The 21,226-nt window shown below is 38.0% G+C and overlaps 1 protein-coding gene across 1 annotated transcript; it reads left to right on the forward strand.

The window, feature by feature from the left end:
• Positions 1–17,983: 17,983 nt before the first annotated feature.
• LOC122661181 (WUSCHEL-related homeobox 4-like) lies at positions 17,984–19,202 on the forward strand. The gene is made up of 3 exons (XM_043856520.1): positions 17,984–18,316; positions 18,455–18,739; positions 18,849–19,202. The coding sequence occupies exons 1-3, from the start codon at positions 18,038–18,040 to the stop codon at positions 19,029–19,031; spliced, it is 747 nt and encodes a 248-aa protein (XP_043712455.1). The 5' UTR covers positions 17,984–18,037; the 3' UTR covers positions 19,032–19,202.
• Positions 19,203–21,226: the final 2,024 nt, after the last annotated feature.

Genomic DNA, 21,226 nt, shown 5'->3' on the forward strand with positions numbered 1-21,226 from the left:
TACTCTTTAGGTTTTAGTAGTTAGTTACATACTCACCAATTAACACGGCTACGAAATCGTCTTTACGTCGTCGGCCACCTCTCCTCAACGTTGAGTCGTTCACTTCACTTTGTCTTTTTCACGGTCTCATCTCTTAGAGTGGTTTCAAAGTTGCAGTGGAGTTCCATAGTAATTATTTATTCTTTACTTTTGCAAAATCGATGATATATTCTGATTTGTCTATGAAATTGGTTAATTGAATTAAAGGGTACAAAGGTGGAAGGTTGAGTATTAATTATAAGGTTTTGTTAGTGATATTCTGATTTATCAATTATATTCTAATTTGTTTATGAAATATATAATTTCTCTCACATAACAAGGAAATGGATGATAGAATTAAAGGATACAAAGTTGAAACCAGATGTGAACTGGTATGACAAACCGCATTTAAACCGGATGTTAGCCATATAATAAAAATCGAATAGAAACCACGAAAATCGCACCGCATATAAAACGATTTTGATTTTGGGTGATTCTTATCCGGTGAGGTTTTGATTTCTAGCTTGCAAAAAGTGCACCGAACCGGAACCGCACCGTATAATCAAAACCGCACCGTTTGACACCCTTAGGGCAGTCTTGAGTATGGCTGGACCAAAAGGGGCGGTTCCGGTTTTTCAGTTAGACCCCCGGTTCAATCTGGATTTCAAAACTATGACATATTTGTGTCAATATCATCATTATAGTACTTTAGATGAGTAATACAATACTTAATTAATACTATGATTCCGGCAACTTTACTACTACGTACCCTTAAATGGATTTGTTTGTTGTGAGGCTTTTGTCTCCTACTAGTCGAGGTGAAATTGAATTTTGTAAATTGATTATTGATAATTACTTTTTAAAGCTGATTTGTTTAGATTATCTGCTATTCATATCAACTTAATAATTAGAGATTCATTAAAAAAAACTTAATAAAAAAAGGGGTAAGAGATCTGTACTTGATCGCATGGTCTCTACACAAGCGTCTGGGCTAATGGGTGAGCACACCTGGGTATCTACCCAGGGGCATAGACATCATCTCACAGTGCCTGTGAGAGAGCGTAAGAAACACCACCAAGTAGAGATCTTTTTTCCTTTATTTAATTAACAACTTTACCACCAAACGATTAGAAAGATACCCAAAATTAGAGAGACGAGAATAACAAATATTCATAGATTGAAGATTGATTTGGCAACATCAGCAGTATACAAAGAGACCATCAAACCTACATTCCATTGACCTCCCCTCATTAATTCATACACAAATTGGAATCGATTAGTCATCTGATACAATGAGGAACATTGTAATCTTCAAGGCCAGGAACCCAAGGCTCATCTCAAATAAAAAAGTAGAGAATGTTGCATAACCCTACAACAAATCATCTGTTTTAATAGTGGAAGAACATGACAATTTTTTTTTTGTTTTTTTGGTAACGGGAAGAACATGACAAATGACAATGACCTAATTAGGTAAAGAGTCAACGAAATAGGAAAGTTCTATAGGATTGTATGACCGACTATGAAGTATGGGGCAGAATGTTGGACAATTAAGAAGTGTCATATTGAAAAGCTTTGTGTAGCAGACCGTTAAGATGGATGTGTGGGAAAACTAAGAAGGATAAAGTAAGGAATGAGCACATTAGAGCTGACTTGGATGTTGTCCCGATCAATGACAAGCTCTGAAAGAGACGTTTGAGGTGGTATGGTCACGTTCAACAAAGGCCTGGAGACGTCCTACTAATTAGGAGTAATATGATCACAATTAAAAGAGCAAAAAGAGGGGCAGGCTTAAAATGACCATATGAGAAGTTGTGAGGAATGACTTGCATAGTATAGGCCTTATACCAAATATGACCTCGGATAGAACCTATTGGAGGGCAAGGATCCATGTAGTAGACCCCATTTAGCATTGATGACCCAGACTTGCTGGGTTGTACCTCTTTCCTCTTACTTTCATCTTTCTTATTTCATTTGTCAGTGTATGTTTTCATTTCTTTTCTCGGTGTTCTTCTTTCTTGTTGTTTAGACCTCAGTTCTACCTATTTTGTTTGTTTGGATCCATGTAACCGACCCCATTAAGTTGGAATAACGCTGCGTTTGTTGTTATTTTGTAAGAAAATATTTTGCTTTAAGAATCTGGGTCCATAGCACTTGTGATTGGGTAACTAAGCAGTCTCCAAGCTAACTTCACCAGTAAAACCTTATCATGGACAAAAAAAAAGAAAAAACTAGATCGAAAACCCAATCCTCTCAAACGCTTAGGCAAACATTAAGATTTCCAAGATACATTATACCAATGCCTAGAACCATAAAGCCTTCTTCAATATCATCACAAAGTGCCTATAAATTCACGAAGATGAAAACCTTTAGAGATGGAACTTCATAATCTTGTGCTTTTTGCTATAACTTCATGTTGCCCTAATATTATTAAGTACGACCCACCCTAAATGCTTCCATCTGCTTTCTTTTTCTTGCTTATGAATATTTAGGACCGAGGCTCTGAAATGTTTGAAGTGACAAGAATGGAAATTTAATTTAAACCAAATAAAATAAAAATGTTTTCTGATTATCAATAATAATTGATTATATATTTAATTTAATTTACTAAGTATAGTAATCAAAATTTACTTTATTTTCAACCAAATTACTTGGATTTGAATAGAAAAATATGATAGGACTAAGAAATGTATTTGAAGATTTTATTTATCATATTTCACAACTTATTTAGTTAGTTACACAACAATTATTAAAGAAATTTCAATTTTCCTTGTGTGCATTTGAATTGTTGGGATCTACTTATCTCAATTCTCACATGTTTCCATTCTACAAGAAAGTTTTCTACATTTAACCCAAATCAAAATCCAACTAAAATTATTCAAATTGTTCTTATTCCGGAAATAGTTTCTATGAAAGCAAGGGTAAGGCTGTGTATATTATGACCCTCTCCAGACCCGCAGTGGTGGGAGCCTCATGCAATGGATACTTTCCTAAGATTGGTTTGATTTTGAATCAAACACAATTTAGTTCAAGCCGTCTACCTAATTCAAAATTGAAAATAAGAGAAAGCCCATCACTTTTGATTTCAAATGGAAAATGGAAACCAAAATGAAGAAGACATAAGAAGCAGCACTAGCAACCCATCATTTTTAATTTGTATAACCCCCACCCCTCCTCCCAACCAAAAATTAAAAAAAAAATTTGTTGTGCATTCAACCATTGGATGGGCGTGATCATGTATAATACACGACTTCTCATCTTCATCCAACGGTTGAAGGCATAGTCGTGCATCATGCATGATTGTGTACGAAACCTTTTATCTATAATTTTTTTGTAAAAATCAAAGAAAATAAAGCCTAAAAGCTGGATACAAGCAAAATTTGAGACACCACAAAGCCTTAGACAAGGCAAAAAGGTGAAGAAAAACAAGAACCAAATGGTCAACACACAGTTAAGTTTCTCATTCCTTGGAAGGAAGGTAGGAGGGGAAAATCTTAGGTGGTGACTCCATCCCGTATAGACACCATGGTCATCTAAATCATCATCTTTTCTGGTGCGCGCGCTTCGAAGATTCCTTAGTATCATGCAAAAGGTAGATTGAAGAAGGAGGAGGCTGCCAATCAGGAATGCAAAGGAAAGGAGGTTCCAAGATTGGATCCGCGATGACATCCCTTAGCATGGACTCCGAAAGCCCCTCCAAAGAAGCGACAGATGATCTAGCAGCCTCAGAACTCACTTTACATTGGGGGGTCATTCCAGATTCAGGAGGGGAAAGCGCGTTAATAAAGTCTCCCTCACACACAACATCTAGGCTCACATCAGAGCAGACCCTAAAGTCCGAGGACTTCTTATTTTTCTTCTTATTCTTGGCAGATGCCGAATATGAATTCTCTAGGGCTGTGTTTGGTATGTATTCTTAGACGATAAAAACAACTATTTTTATCATTCGAGAAGGTGAAATCGATGCAGCCTAGCTAACCTAGGAATGTAGATTTTGTCAACAATGTAAATCAAAATGAGAATTCACATGGTCTAAGCACTACTATGCATTCCAGGCTAGGGTTCAATCTATAGACTCCAAGCCCAGCCCAATCACATGGGCCACAAAGATAGGCCCAACCCAGATATAAAGCAAGGCTAGGCTGCCATTGCATCCCCAAACATCATGATTAAAACTTTGGAATTTTGCAGAAAAGGGGTAGAGGAATTTGCACGATTTCAAATCATCTAAATCAACCAATCAAGAGTTGTATATTTTACTTTTTCATTTCATTCAAACAAACAGTCAAAAGAGACATGGTGGTGGTGGGGTCCATGAAGAAGACGGATCAACGTTCCACAATTGAGGTTGTCATCATTCGTGGACATTATAATTCCTCTACTATATATAGAATAAGCTTTGCAGGGAACACCTTTGATCATCACAGCTAGGGAAATTGAGGTGGTTATTAGTCCATGTTATAATCCATTAATTTGTCACCTAATGCTTAAATTCTACTAAGAATCACTAAAGTGAGATCCTCCTTGTTGGGTCTTTCTCACATGTGCTCCCACGTGGAAAGGAGGTTGTTAGGTTTTACGTGGAAACAATCGATCCTACATCAGATGTGAATAACTCGATGTGAAGACTTATAAGGATTATTACAATAATCTTCTTTTTTCGTTAAAAGATTCTTTGTATTAAGAGAAGAATAAAAAAAGTATTCACACCCTGAAAAGAGAACAGGAAACCAAAAACAGAAACCAGAAGCAAGATCAAAATTCCCAACTATGGCATAGCCATCAATAGGAGAAGACGACCCGTCGTACAAAGAAAACTAATAACATGTCCGAAAACAGGATCTTCCCATAGTGTCTACCTCCAACTCACTAATTATAGGAGGAGGAAATTAAAGGTTGTAAGACAAAAGAGATACTACTCTTCGCTGAAGATTTTGATAAATAATCCGCAATCAAATTAGCTTCTCTATAACAATGAAAGATTTTTCACTCAATGGACGTCAAAAAAAAATTGAAGAAAGATCCAATCTTTACGCACACACCAAGGGATAGAATTGGAATAAACTGATGTCATTATTGCCATTTCGCATTCCTCCCACAAATGTTGAATTCCCAAATCTTTAGCAAACTTGAGACCGCAAGTCAAGACTAAGAATAAATTGTACCCAAATCCAAACACTTCCACCAATATGAGATATATTACAAGTTATTGAGCACTTCTAGTTAGTGTGTACCAAAACAAGCACCCGGGGGGGGTAAAGTAATCCATGCATGCAGTGTTCACGAGAGAGTTAAGAGCAATATTGATGCTATAGTTGTACGAATTTGAATCAGCTATCCATATAAGGACGGGTGGAGGCAGATCTGACCCCTCCACGGAGCGTGATTGACAGAATTTTAAACCCCTACAAGATGGTACTCATTAGAGCTGGAGAGATGACATTACTCTCTTGGTTTTTCCTCTATGAATGAGGCATGCAAAATTGTCCTGCATCAAAAGTTTCAAGAGAATAATAATATGAAGTCACCTGCCGTGTCCTTGGCAGCAAGAACGAGGGTGGGGCGAGAAGGATTAAGAGAGTTAGTAGGGTCACCAATCCCAATGATAAGAGTTTATCAATTAATATGGATATGGTTGTAATCAGTTCTTTGTATAAAATTTGAAATCGTAAAACTTTGAAAGTTTAAAATTATGAATCCTAAAGTAACGGAAACGGTCTCTTTACAAAAGCAAGGGTAAGGTTACGTACATTATGACCCTCTTCGGATCTTATAGTGGTGGGAGTCTCGTGCACTAGATACGTCTTGTTCTTAAAGAACTAAGACCTATAAAAACCTAAGAAACCAAAAACCATCATATCCAAGTATACAAGAAAGAATTGTGTTTCGATTGCTCCATCCATTGAGGCGGGTTCAAATGCATGTGTGGGAGGTATCGAAAAGGTAATTTAGGGATACACTAAAACTCTATAGGAATTTATGAACCCTAAAATGATGACTGATAGTTCACCGGGCGTAGAGAAAAATTTTGTCAAAAAACTAAAACTTCTAACTTCTCTATTTTTCTGCTTTTTATTTGTTTTTGTTAGACTGCCTTTTTGTTATAAGCCTTTAGCGCCTTGTGCTCTTGCTATCTTCCTCTTCTTCTTCAATAAAATCTTTTTCACCCCTTCTTCCCTACATATAAGGACAGGAAGCTCCTTTCAACCTTATTGTGAAACTGAAGCCCATTTAAAACTTAGGGGAGAAAACCCTTGTTCTAGTCGTTGTTCAATCATAAGCTTTTCTCATTGGGGTTTTAACCTGTTAGACCTCATTCACTACAATCATTTAGGTTTCACAACTTTCACACCATGCCCTTGTTCGGAGTTCAGTTCATCTCCCCAACGTGGTAACCTCCCCACCCAATTTCACATCATCTATGGATCTAGGTACCACATCTCATGGATGGTGTGGGGAGCCTAACATGATCATCCTTCTACGTCTTCCATTATTACCAACAGAATGGAATAAATATTTCTATGCAAGATGGAAGTGACCTGGCCTCTTTCGATAATAAAAAAAAAGCACCCAATACACGAGGCTCCCACCACTATGGGGTCTAGGAAGGGTCATTACGTATGCAGCCCTACCCTTGTATTTGCAGAGAGGCTGTTTCCAAAGACCTCTTTCGATAATCCTTCATCTAATCCAATATATCGGGTTATCAAATCATTATCCATGTTGCCAAACAAGGAATGAACATAAAGATTTCCAAGTGAAGACCTGATGGAGACCTTTTACCCTATTTTTGTGTATGAATCACCAAATTTGTTGATAGTAAGAAACAACCCATATAGTGGTGGAGGATAAAGTAGCTAAAGGTTCAAGGGCATGATTACAGCCTACCTCAAAAATCATCCCCCCCATAACCCCTTCACCTGTAAGCTTGTACCTTTATGTCAAGGGCCCTTAGAGAATCCACCTAAACTATATTTATCCTTTTCGTTCTTGACTAATAGTAATGAATGAAGTTATGGGGGTATCCAAAACATGGACCCGTACCTAACCCTATTATTGGTTCTATAATTGATTAGGTCCCCAAAGTTGGACCCAGACTCCATCCACTGACCAGGGTTAGGTCCATCAGGGAAACATGTACTACATTAAAAAGGTCATTTATCAAATTTGAAAGTTTAAATTGTGTATCCTAAACTGCTGAGACACCTATAAAAGACTATGAAACCTAAAACCACCATAACCTAGAAGGGTAATGTTATGTGGATGAGATGTATGAAGTTTTAAGTAGGGTTATGTAATTAATTATTAGGAGTTGAGATAGTTAGGGTGGTGATCGAAGAAGTTATTAGGAGTTGGGATAGTTACAGTGGTGATGGAAGAAGCTATTAGGAGTTATTAAATAGATCGTGGGATTATGGAATTGTTCAGTTAAATTGTACTACTTATTTAAAGAAGGCCAACGTAGTAGAAGATAATCTTGAAATCCAAAATTTGTCTCTTAAGAGATGAATGAGGTAGGCTTCTTCACCAAAGCCAAGACTTTAGGCTTCGTCAGTAAAGCAAAAAATATTCCCTATTTTCTCTTTTATTTCTTCTATCTTCATCTCTATTTTCTCTCCACCCATATTTGTGCACTCATCATCAGGTATCAGAACTCCAACATGGTGTCACCGGTGGATTCCCTACATTTTCTCTTTTTAGAAACGAGGCCATAGGAGGATAACAAGACCAATTTTAAGAGGATGGATTATTATGTGCTTTAGATGTGTGAAGTTGTAAATAGGGTTATGTAAGTAATTATTAGGAGTTGGGATAGTTACGGTGGTGATGGAAGAAATTATTAGAAGTTGTCTAGTAGATTGTGGGCTTATGGAGTTGTTCAGTTAAATTGTACTACTTATTTAAAGAAGGCCAACGTAATAGAAGATAATCTTGAAATACGAAATTTATCTCTTAAGAGATGAGGTAGATTTCTTCACCAAAACCAAGACGTCAAGTCGATAAAGCAAATAATATTCCCTATTTTTTGTCTTATATCTTCTATCTTCATTTTGTTATTTTCTCTCCACCCATATTTGTGCATGCATCAGATAATCTGCTCGGTATATCCAAGAAACTAAACTTTTAACTTCTCTATTTTTCTGCTCTTGATTTGTTTTTGCTAGGCTGCCTTTGCGCTCCTGCTATCTTTTTCTTCTTCAATAAAAACTTTTTCACCCCTATTGTAAAAAAATGTGAACTTAAAAGAATGCATAAAAAAATGGAAATTGCAAACAATCACACAATACACACAATAATCTCCATAGTTTAGAAAGATTGCTTACGTCCATTATGAGATGAGATCTGCTTCATTATCAATGGAGAATAGGGTTACAGTCACTTGTACTCACACTTCTCTCAGATTAAATTACAGAGAAAGAATCTCGTTACATAGGTACACTTTACGAAAGTACCCATATAGGAATATTACAAGTGAGATTACTGCAAATTGGTTACAAGGGATTACAAGATACACCTATCTAATGATGTTAGAAAGAATAGCCTCTTAATGGCCCTTCGGAATCAGCACAATACTGCAAGCGACGGGATACAAGACATTGTACCCTCCCCCCAACACACACACACACAACACCTACTTTCCTGTATATAACCACTGGAATTGAAACTCCTTTCAACCTTATTGTGAAATTAGAGACCATTTAAAACTTAAGGGAGAAAACCTTTGTTCCAATTGGTGTTAAATTTTAAGCCTTTCTCCTTGGATTTTAACCTGTCAGACCTCCTTCATTCCTTTCTAATTCATTTCGGTTCATTACCATCAGAATAGAAATAAAGCTTTCCAAATGAAGCCCTGATGAAAAGAAGGTCTTACACTATTTTGTCTATGAATCACCATATTTGTATTAGGAAATAGAATGGATAGCAACAAGATTCAACCTCTATGGTGGTGGAAGATAAAGTAGCTAAAGATTCAAGGACATGATTACAACCTACATAAGGCCATACCCCATTCACCTGAAAGCTTCTACTTTATGTTAAGGGCCCCTTAGAGAATCCACCTAAACTATATTTAACTTATTCTCTTGACTAATATTTAAGATATAAAATAAGCATAATTTTTTTTACTAAATCACTGACTTTAAAAACATTATATATATATATATATATCCTTGAAATTTGAAATTTCCCAAATACTAATGAAGCTATAGGTATCTAACCCTATTATTGATTCTATAATTGGTAAGGTTCCTAGAGTTGGACCCATAGACTGCACTGACCAGAGTTAGGTGCTTCTGCCAAAATGGATTGAAGCCATTGGTTTTGCAGAATCTGAACTTAAATTACTAAATTACTTTAGTGATATGATGAGAGATCTTACTTCAGCCATGCATGATCACTATCATCATCGACTGTGTGTGTGTATATATATATATATATATTATTATAAGAGAGTCAGCATGATACAATTAATGTTGGGGAATGGAAAAGAGAAAATGCGGGTTTATAGGGCAGCGGCCTCCTAAAAAGATAGACGAAGAAGAGAGTTTTGATTAATTCTTGATGCCTTTTGCAATCGATTCCCTTACGGACCGCCTTATCCCTGTTCGAGCACCTTGCTCGAGTGGGGGTAAAGCGATCATTTATCGATTTACTGTGTCTTGGCAGTAGGGTCTTGTCGGACAGCTCGACAGTAGAGGATTCAAATTGATCCCCTTACACTATATAAAATCATATCTAACAACTAAGTACCCATCTACCCTTAACAACTAATAGAATACCCCTAAAGCCTATGATCGTATCAGTAGATCCTAACATACTAACTAATGGAATGCCACATCAGCTGATCCTATGATCGACACTATACTGATCATAACACAGCATCAACAAATTGAAGGACAAGTCTATTTGTCTCTCCAAAGAAATTTGAATCCATTAACTTTTTTCTCTTTTGTTGTAGTGTTGTTTTAGAGACCCTTAGACTTTGAGAAGAGTCAAAATATTTAACTGCAAGTCTGTGCAGAAGAGAGGAAAGGAAAGGAAAGATGGTTCTCCTTTTTTGAAGGGTTTTTTGTTTCTTTCTCTTTAGTGCTCTCCCTTCAGGTTTAGGTGTTCAAAGACTGTCATCCATTAAACCCAACAAAACCCTTTACGTGCAAACACTTTGTGCCCACTTTCTTTTGCACGACTAGACAATGTCTTATTTACCATCCGATCATGCTCGTGACCCCATTTTCTCTTTCCTTTCCTTTCTTCCTCTCTTGTAACTTTTCAGGAAAAGAAAATGAAACTGGAAAAAGAAAAACTATTTCCAAAAACCAAAGTCTTTGATTCTTTGATGTAGAGATAAAGAAAGATTGCAGGTCCCAAAATGGAGAATAAATATCGAAATCAGTAATGATGATGTCTCCTATTCTGTTCTATTAACTCACTTTGTTTTGGCATGAATTAAGAGATGTCTATCTATCTATCTATCACAGCTGGTGATGGTGTGTCACCGATCGATCCTTTTCCATGAGTTTCCAAGCTAAAAAGGTTTCCAATAGAATGAAAACGCGAGGATGAAATAAAGTTGATCATGGGGGAAGAAAGTAGTTGACTACACCCTCGTGTGTGATCTTTATGGAACATGGGGGTGAAATGACAGCCTTGCCCCCCTCCCCCCCCCCCCCCCCAATGAAATGTAAAATGACCTCCTTGTTGATGTTTCTACGTGCGTTCCTGGCTATTGCCCCCATGCAGGTATATATAGGAGCCATACTCATGGATTGAGAACACTTCGCCTATTTTGATTGAAGTTTTTCTAACAACCAGGGCAGGATACACTAGCACCTCTATTTCTATCACTCTCTTTTTCACAACAAAAGACCTTACTACCCTCTAATTTATAGTATCATTTTGTCCTACCTCATTGGTGTGTTCCTCTATGTCACTTGCGCTAAGAAGCAACCTTCTCATATCTCAATTAAAAGGGAGAATGTTAGGAACATTGTCCGTGTGCATTAATAGTGGGTGGCAGAAAGATAGGTGGTTCGTGAAGTGAATTGGGTGAAAGTGCAGAAAGAGAGGGATTCGAATCCTCAGTGAACAAAACCTTACATAGCAATCACGGGTAAGGTCTCTGATTTTTTTTTGGTTAAAAGGAGCTTATATTAGAAGAAAATAAATAGCTTACAATCGGTAATATGTCATTCCATTAGCATCATTCCTTACTATAGTGGAAAGAGCTTCTGGTTTAAGCTGTACCAGTGAAAAGAATAGAAGAAGCATCTGAGTCCTTCATGCATGCTCCACTTGGCTCAGGAGGATATCGCTCAGTTGGTAGCATAAAAGATATGGTGTCGGTTTAGCCTTGTACTGGACCAAAACCATTTCAGCCTGATCAAAACTGATCCAACTGATGGATTGACACCTTTAAATAAAATTAGGGAATGAGAACACCACCTGGTCACGTCAGACACGCCACCCCTACGCCTTGATATAGGGGCACGCAAAATGACTGTCACATCCCCTAAAACCTCAAAAATGATCAGAAGTGTGGCGATCAATTTGCACAACCGGGTGGCTTTCATTCTCCCATAAAATTATCATGCTAAATTGATGATTTTCATTATTATTGGCTATTTTTTACATGTGGCATTTAATTAGTGGACATTTGATTAATTCTCGAATTTCAAGAATATGTTGACCATAGCATTTCCTAATGCATCCGACCAAATTCACATAATGTTTTTCAATAATGCTTCAAAAAATAGGGGAATATTTTTTTATTCTTTTTGTTAAAAAGGGCAATACCACTCAGATGTGTCTTCAAGAAGTGTCCTCGGACACAACAATTCAGGCAATAGTCAGTGTTGCCTTGAGGAGAAATTGCCTAACCCCTTGCAATAATAGGTCATGCATTCATCCGGAAGAGGACCCCACCAGTTCAACGGTTAAAGCCAAATTTTTTTATGGAAAAAAGTTCTCTGTCTGGGGGGAGCGTTGCCTACGTCAGCACTCCATGAGTCTATCTCTCTTCTTTCCATTTGAAAAGACATCTCTATCCCTTGGTTTTGAGGAGGACAGAGATAGACACATGGAAGTGCTGGCGTAGACCACACTCCCGGACAGAAAACTACTTCCTTTTTTCTATATAGTAAGGTATAAAAAATTTGGGAAAAAAAACTCTGTTCGAGAGTGTGGCCTACATTAGCATTCTCATGAGTTTATCGCTCTCCTTCCCGTATGAAAAGACATCTCTGCCTCCTTGTTTTGAGGAGGAGACAGATAGAAAAATGGGAATGCTGGTGTAGGCCACTCTTCTGGACAGAAAACTGCTACCCAAAAAATTATTAGGGACAAGACTCGTATAGGGGAGATTCCCCCCCCCCCCAATCAAGCTTGTCTTATAGCTAGGGAGGTCTTTGGTCATTTCATATGCCCATCCAACAGTACTCAATGCATGCGATGCATGAAATCCGTTGCTAGAATTATTTAAGGCAATTGTTTTTCTTCAAAGTAGATGAAGAGAACACTATTGAAGGTCGAGAGTTTTTTTCTTCACAGTTGCCAAAATGGGGTGGGAGGAATCAGCTATCAAATCAGGTTGTGGTTCCTGAAATGGTGCAAATTAATCTCCACCACAGGATAGTTTTATGCCACATTTCGCGCAGCGAAGATGATATTGCCGGGTATCGACAGATTAAAGAATTGGAGAGGATTTTTATCCATTGAGGGTCGGGAGTTTTTTTCTTCACTGTTCCCAAAATCCTATCCAAGTACAATGATAATCTTAGAGAAAAGACCTCTTCTTAATGGGTGAAGAAAATTTGATTCATTATTTAAGGAAAAGGTTGGCGCATGCCGCCAGGGTGCCCAGCATGTTTCATCTTCTCTTCTCTCTTTGGGAAATGACTCTCTTGCCCTCTTATGATAAATTCAACAACAAAAAAAAAAACCCTTATAAAATGCGAGCCACAATGTAAATAGGGGTGAATGAACAAGACCAATAGCATATAGCAACATGCGTAAGAGAAAACATTCCATAATTGTAGGCACCGAATACATATTTTCTCCTCCTTTTGTTGCATCACGCATGCATCAAATGGGTAGCTTTGAATGTGATTTAAGTCTAAGGATGACTTTATAGAGAAAAAAAAATAAAATAAAATAAAAATAAAAGAGCAAAATATATATATGATCAGCCATAAATGTACTAGGTTAATCAAAAAATATATCATTTGGTATGTATGATGGGTTCCAATTTTATGAATAAGTAGACCTCAAAATCCATTGATTGCATGTCAAGTTTCAATCCAAATAGAATATGACAAGTAACAAACAGAACTTTTAAAATGCAAGACTAATTAATACATGAGGGAGCATATGGTTGAATTTGTATATTTTGAAAGGGGTGTTGTTCTCTGTGCTACAGCGCAGGATGCGTCCAAGCTCATGGGGGTGGGTGCAATGACCACCCTGCCCCCTGAGTGCCAAGCCCATGTGCCTGGGCGTAACCTGCGCTGGGGCACAGAGAACATTCTACCATTTTGAAAATTGACAAGTAATATATAGAGACCATTCACATTCTATCCACCTATCAGAATCATTACATCATTTTTATGTGTGGTTAAATCATATGATCATTAAGATAAGCTTATTTATCATGGACCTTGAATTGGTAATTTTCCCAAAAAAAGCAAGGATATCTCCAATCCTATTTTTTAGGATATTGAACCCATGATTCACCATTGACCCCAAAAGAGATCCTTGCTCCTATTTGCACCCCCTCCCCCCACCTTGGATACTACTATAATATTGTTGTCCCTAAAATGTTGGTTTAGTCTTAGCTTTGAATGTTCCATCCAAGTAAAGAGAAAGAAAGAGCTCGAGTTACCATGGATGTAATCATATAGTCATAGTCTCATATCATCAAAGCCTCAGAGGAGAAAGTGAATCTAACTTCTCTCAGGTTCCCTATCCGATCAGGTTCGTAGGTTCTTCTCATAGGGGACCGGTCCAAACACACTGCCCGAGTGGGGTGAGGTCATCATTTCCGTCCTCCCTATCCGAGGAACTTACGAACCTGACAGGGCAAGGAACCTGAGAGGAGAAAAATTCGGAGAAAGTACCCTCCACGCTGCCAAGGGTAATATATATTTTTTGGGCAATTATTTTCTGCCTGCGAGCGCAAACTACGCCCAGACACATGAGGTGGTCATTTCGGCCATTCAAGGGGGTGGAGTGGTCATTTCGCCTACCACATATGTCTGAGCGCATCCTACACCATATGGTCACATGCAACCGTGTGATTCCTGCGCTTAGACAGAGGAGGACCATGCAAAATGACCACTATGCCATAAGGATTTTCGTCTTTCTATAGAGGTCGGTAATCATTTTACGCAATCCGGCCTATTGTATTTAGGGGCAGGAATCGTATGCCGCACGCAACCAAATAGCGTTCTTTTCCCATAAATAAATAAATAAATAAATACATATTTGTCTTTCTTTTTTTTTTTTAATATAAATGCATATTGGTCAAAGTAATTCTTTGATTAATTTTCATTGCTATTGACTATTATATGTGGTATTATTCTGCATGGCCTAGAGAACCACTGCAACAGAATTCAATTAGTGATTAATTAAAATAGATTTTAAAGCAACAGTTTGTTTTATTTAATTACTAATATATTTTTTTTTCTAGGTGGGACCATAGACACGTGCAAATGATGACATTGTCTTCCCTAATGATGCATTTGCACCGCTTCTTCCACTGTGTGGGCTCCATGATGATCTCCCCTCCAAAATCACAAATCCAACTTTATCTTTGACCGAAGACACCAATGAGAAATCCCAAAAGTTTAAACTGTTTCTCATTAATTAGGCTAATTTTACTGGAATTCTTCCAATCACAAGTAATTAATGATGTCGTTATCTCAAGTCTCAACACAATTGTAAGATACTCGTCAATTCAATTTCCACTTAATTGTGGGTCTCACTCCCACACCCATGATCCCCCCCACCCCCCCCTCCCCCTCCCCCTCCCAATCTTTATCCCTCCAGTTCTCTATCCGGTCCAGTTCTCCAATCCCTCTAATAAAAGGGGCACAATGACCGTCCTACCCTTATCTAAACATTCTGCTCAGATGGAGCCCACCCTTCCTCCTATTATTGGATCGGGCAAAGAACTGGAGGAGATAATTTTCCCCCAACGTGTCCACTTATTGAACACTCTACTACCCTATTCACCTGAAATCACTTGAACTTTCTAATAATGTTGGGGTTTCATACGAAAGCAATCGATTTCACATTAAGAATCTAATATGAAAGCTTATAGAAACTCTGACACGTCTTTCTTTAATGACTAGCTATTAAGGATGAGTTCTATTCAAAATTCCAATATAATCGATAGCCTGTTTCTCATGAAGCTATCGATAGAACAACTGCCATATCAGTGGAAGAGGGCTCCCGAAACAAACAAACAAAAAACCCCCATTTGGTTGCTCTGTACGCTGAGAAACCTTTCTTTTGCGAGACTGCCCTTACCAATAGATAAACATCGTATCAACTTCCTCCATCCTGCTGTATCTTTGGTAGTTTTCCCGTTTTAGTTCGACAGAGCTAAGCTAGGTTCCACTTTGAAGGTAATGAATGAGCTAAATTTTATTGAAGTTTTCGGTACCATATTAAACCAAAAGCAAATGAACTTAAGGGGCACCTTTGAGAGTAATACAATGTATTGTGTCTATGTAGCAATTAGACAAATACACTCAACTATGATTTTTCGTAAACTTTAGTTGTCTGAGCTCATTCGATAAATTTAACTCACTTAATGCTCATTGCACAACTGATCTCATAGGACATGAAGAATGAATGAGAGAAAATATGAAAGGAAAATTATGATCATGATTTGAAGTATCGGTATCAGATTGGCCGATATTGGTATCAAAGGAGAATAATGACTTGCAGAGAAACAAAAGAGAAACTTTTTACTCATCAATCGACAGCTCTTAGATAGTAAGAGTTGATTATAAACTAGTTAATTATATGGTAGATAATTATGACTTTGCAGAGAAACAAGTTGGTAACTATGGAAAAGGGAAATTTTTACTCGTTCGTTCGTGATTGATGGGGTATATCAAGAACGATGCTCCAAATCAGGGAGTAGAAAACATTAGGTCTAAGAAATCCACAATTTATCATTATTAAAGTTCAAAAATTGAAATGATTATCACACGTGGCTTGATTGTATTGCACCGTAGGTAGAAAGAATTGCACACGAATGATGCACATCCCGAGCATACAACCAATTGATCCTGATCAGACGGTCAAAAAAAAACTTCAAGAATCATCATTTGGAAGGTGGGTCCGGGTCCAATGGTTAGTTTCGGTATGAGAAAGGAGAAAATGAGGCAAAGCGAGAATGCAAGAGAAGATGACTCTCTCTCTCTCTCTCTCTCTCTCTCTCTCTCTCTCTCTCTCTCTTTCAAACTTATAAAAAGAGAATTGTCCGACATTCTCTACCACATAAGTCGGCATTCACAAATCACAATCCGTATCTTGATAAAGTAGGGAGAGAGGGGTTCCAATTTTCAATTTTGGGGATTGGAGGAATCTTTGTGTTTTTTTTTTTTTCATTCCCTCGTTATAACTTTACTACAGAAAACAGAAAGAAAAGCATAGCAGACAACTAAAGAGGCCACCGAAAAGCAAGAAGACCTTATCATGAAAGCAAGAAAAAAAAGGACCCGATTTGACAGGCCAACAACAACACAGACACACCCTCCTCTGCTCTCATTTCATTTTGTTCCGTTCGTACATTTATGTTGGAGTACGGTGTCATATATTCCGTCGCTTACATTAGTGGATTGATTTCAAATAGTGGTTAAGTATACCTCAAATTCTCGTGTGAGAACCATTCTCATATACCCTAAGCCGTATAGATGGCATCCTGGATAGATGGGTTTCATCCTTGGATGTCATCTATGCAACTTGGGAATTGACCCACTTTGTATGTTAATCTTCATTATTGGTACAAAGGGTGTTAAACGGTCTGATTTTGATTAAATGGTTCGTTTCATTTTAGGTATTGACTGCTTGAGGGTAAAAATCATAATCAAACCGTTTAATTAAATGGTCTCATCATCAAAACCTAGACCGTTTGATAAACGGTTTCGGTTAAATGATTCTATACGATTTTACACGGTTTTGGTTAGACGGTTCTACACACATTTTCTATTCTATTTATTAATACTAGTTATTAGTTAATAGTTATTAGTAGTTGCTACTTGCTAGGTTTTGACTTTTTATTTATAAAAAATAAAATTTGTTACGTTTTTAAACGGTTAGACGTTTTGGTTATAATTGGTTTTAATTGGATTACACGGTTTGAAACTGTTGGATTAATCAACCTAAATCAAAGCAAATCGATTAAATAAACGGTGTCATTTTTAAAACCATAACCGGATCATTTAACCAAACGGTTTGTCGGTTTCGATTTATATGGTTCGGTTCGATTTCGATTAACGGTTTCGGTTTAGTTTTGACACCCTTAATTGGTATCGTACTACATTGACAAGTTTATATCCCTAAGAATCTTTTTTTGGAATTATATGGGTATTTTCATAAAATGTATTTATATAGGGTGTCATTATATAAATGTATCAAGATGTTTTTATTTCGCTCTTTCTCTATATTCTGAGAGATATGAGGACTAGCGACTATAACCGTATTCTCCATTAATAGTGAAGCAGAGCTCATCTCATCGTAGACTAAGCAAGCTTGTCGAACCACATAAATCAGCATTGTGTCTGATTGTTTGTTTGATCTAGAAAATTTCTATTCTTTTCTACTATCATTTTAGGTCCTTGTTTTTCTACAACTTAAAATACAATAAGTCTCTCTCTCTCTCTCTAATACTTTTTCTTTTAATCAACCCTCACTAAGTCAACCTCACCTCATCATTTGGTCTTTGTTCTTCCAAACACCAACTCATTTCCCACCTAAATAACACACTTTCTTTCTCTTTCTCTCTCTCTCTTTCATGCTCTATATAATCAGTCACTCTCTGATAATCTCCCTACTCATGGGAAGCATGAACATGAAGGTGCATCAGCTCACACGTGGGTTCTGGGATCATGAACCCTCCCTCTCACTTGGCTGCAAACGCCTCCGTCCTCTTGCTCCCAAGCTTACCACCACCACCACTACTACTACTACTTCTGACACCATCCCTTCCCTTGATATCAAGAGCTTCATCAAGCCTGAAAGTGGCCCTCGAAAGTGTGGATCTGCCGCCGGCGAAAAGAGAGATACTCCTCAGGTATGCATGATTACTTCAAAGAAGAACTGTTTACTTCTTTTTTTTTTGAAGTTCATGGGTAGAATCCTTTGCAGACAAATTGCTTACTTCTTGTGCTATTTAATTACACAAGTTAATAGCTATTGACTGATCATGAAGGTGGAGGCTCACTCAGGAGGAACTAGGTGGAACCCAACACAAGAACAGATTGGGATCCTTGAAATGTTGTATAAGGGTGGAATGAGAACCCCTAATGCACAACAAATAGAGCAAATCACAGTTCAACTTGGGAAGTTTGGGAAAATAGAAGGGAAAAATGTATTCTATTGGTTTCAAAACCATAAAGCAAGAGAGAGACAGAAACAGAAGAGAAACAGTCTTGGTCTCACCCATTCTCCAAGGACTCCTGCTTCTGTGGTCACAACTATAGCCTTAGATGCTGATGTAAGTAGTCTTTTTCAATTCTCTTGCTTCTGGTGGCTTATTCTTTACTTGATTTTCTTGTATTGAAACTAATTAAATGGTAGTGGTGGTGGTGGTGGTGGTGGTGCAGAGAGAAATGGAAAGAGAAGAAGAGAGCCAGTACTACTACAAAAAGAAGCAAAGAAGCTGGGGGGTGGAGTGGTGTGTGGAGGAAGAGGAGGAGGAGGAGGAGGAGAGCAAGTGGAGTAGTGGAAGAGAAGAGGGAAATGATAAGACTCTGGAGCTATTCCCTTTACACCCAGAAGGCAGATGAAAGAGAGAGTAGCCAGTTCTTCAAGTTCCCAAAAATTTAATCTCTTAAATTTCATGTGAATTTACTTTGCTTTTCTTTCTGTCTCTCTCTCTCTTTCTTTGCTTTGGGAAAGAAGAAAGCGAAGCTGAGTGAGCTCTCTGTTGTAAAACTGCAGTGTACCCTATATTTCAATCTCTCTCTCTCTCTCTCTCTAATTCCTGACTAGCTGAGGTGGTTGCAGTGAGAAAACTCTTTTATTTTTTGGGTCACTTGGCTTCTGCTGGTGGTGGTGGGTGGACAGAGTGGGATCCTTTGACTACTGAGAAGTGACCATTTATACTTTGAATCCAACTTAGCTTTTGAACTTTAAAGCAAAGTAAGGACACTGAAGTCCACGCATTTGCTTCCTTTCAACGGTTAGCTACTTAAAAAAGGCCAAGATTACGCTCCTCCTCCTCCTCCTCTATGTTCCTTTATTTCAAGGGAATAAGGTTAAAATTCAAAACCAGATTCTAGATTCCACTTGGCTCAGTAATTGGTTCTAACTTCTGATCCATTCACCAGTGGATCCAACAAAAAAAAAATGTTCTCATATATTCTATGGGAAGAAGGACGCTGCCCGGTCCCCTGGCCCAACACCAACATGGAGTCCAATGAGGAGATGTGTAGGGGCATCCAACAAGAGGGGTGAGGTGGTCATTTCGTCCCTTGTGTGTGGACACCAGAAATACGATCAGACACAGCGCTCCTTTTTCCAAATTTATATGAGACGTTTTTTGAGGAAGGAGTATAGAGGAGCAGACCCCAATGAGGTGCAAGTATAGATCAGGTACACTCGTATGAAAACCATTCTCATACGCCCTAGCCGCATAGATCCAACCCTCGTGGTAAGACGGTATCATACATTGGAGGGTAGTGAGGTTATTTCATGTGAGAAGGAGAGATAGACACATAGTGCTAGCGTATCATGCCCAAGTAGCTCAAAGAACTTCTTTCCATTTTACATAAGGGGAGAAAGTTCCAAGCCATAGTGGGTACCTACATATCAACGCTAAAATTTTGTGGATAGGTTGACCCCAAGTTCCTTGTTCATTGTCAAGTTTCAGCCGTAAATGAGGATCATCATTTCGCAAAACAAAATATTTAAAAATTAGATGTGATTGATATTCATTAGAGTATCAATAGTAGAGTGTTGATACATACATGGGAATGCATGCCAATACAATACGGGGAGGTCAATGATTGAATTTAGGTCAGAAATTTGGCATGTGGTATTTCCAAACTATCTCCTAGATATCCAATGGGATCAAGTTTATTATTTGACCCTTCTACAAAGGCACACCCTCTGGAAAGGCAGAAAGGACCAAGGGTGCACCGGTCTTTTCACGTTGGGTTGTGTCTGGGTGCAAGTACACGCCGAGGCATAGGCACAACACCGGTTAACGTTCCTTTTACCATAAAAATAAGTAATAGTTTAGCTTTGAAGATTTGATTCCAACTTCTCTTAGTGGCTTGGCAAGTCCATTTACCAATGGAGCCGGAAAAAAATCTTGTGTTAATACACGATCATGTATGTACACAATTGCCCTTCTTTCAGTGAAGGGGCGGAAATGATTTTACAAAAGATCACTTCATGTCTATCTGACCCCTGGCTCGGTCACAGACCTCTCGCAGTCTTACCCCTAGTTTGCGGAGAGACTGTTTCCAGATTCAAACCCACATATACTAATTTGCACTGGGGCAGCATTACCTTTGTGCCAAACCCCACCCTCAATTGCCTAGCCAACTCCAATTGCACAACCTAGCTACTACTTAGCAAATAAACAACTTTGACATTGATGAGATTGTAAGCAATCATCTTACGCTCCTTTATGTGAAAATTTTGCTGGCCAGCTCTGAAAAGACCAGAATGAAAAATACTAGTAATATCACCTTAGGAGCATTGAGCGGTTCCATGCACAAGCCTAAACTCGTGTGGATGTCTCCCTTGGACTCAAATCAGTTAGTGTATGATTCTTGCATCCATCATTTAGTATTCAACCCTAGAAAAAATTTTAACTCTTTACATACCATTCTACCCTTGATTGATTAGTATATTGTTTTTTTTATTACTTTTTTAGGGGGGGGGGGGGAGAATAGGGATGGGGTAAGGTACCAGCCAGGAGACTCGATTACTATATTTTTGATTAAAATGAGAAAGCAACAAATATTTTAAA

The sequence above is a fragment of the Telopea speciosissima genome, chromosome 5, assembly GCF_018873765.1.
Source record: "Telopea speciosissima isolate NSW1024214 ecotype Mountain lineage chromosome 5, Tspe_v1, whole genome shotgun sequence".
NCBI classification, from domain to species: domain Eukaryota; kingdom Viridiplantae; phylum Streptophyta; class Magnoliopsida; order Proteales; family Proteaceae; genus Telopea; species Telopea speciosissima.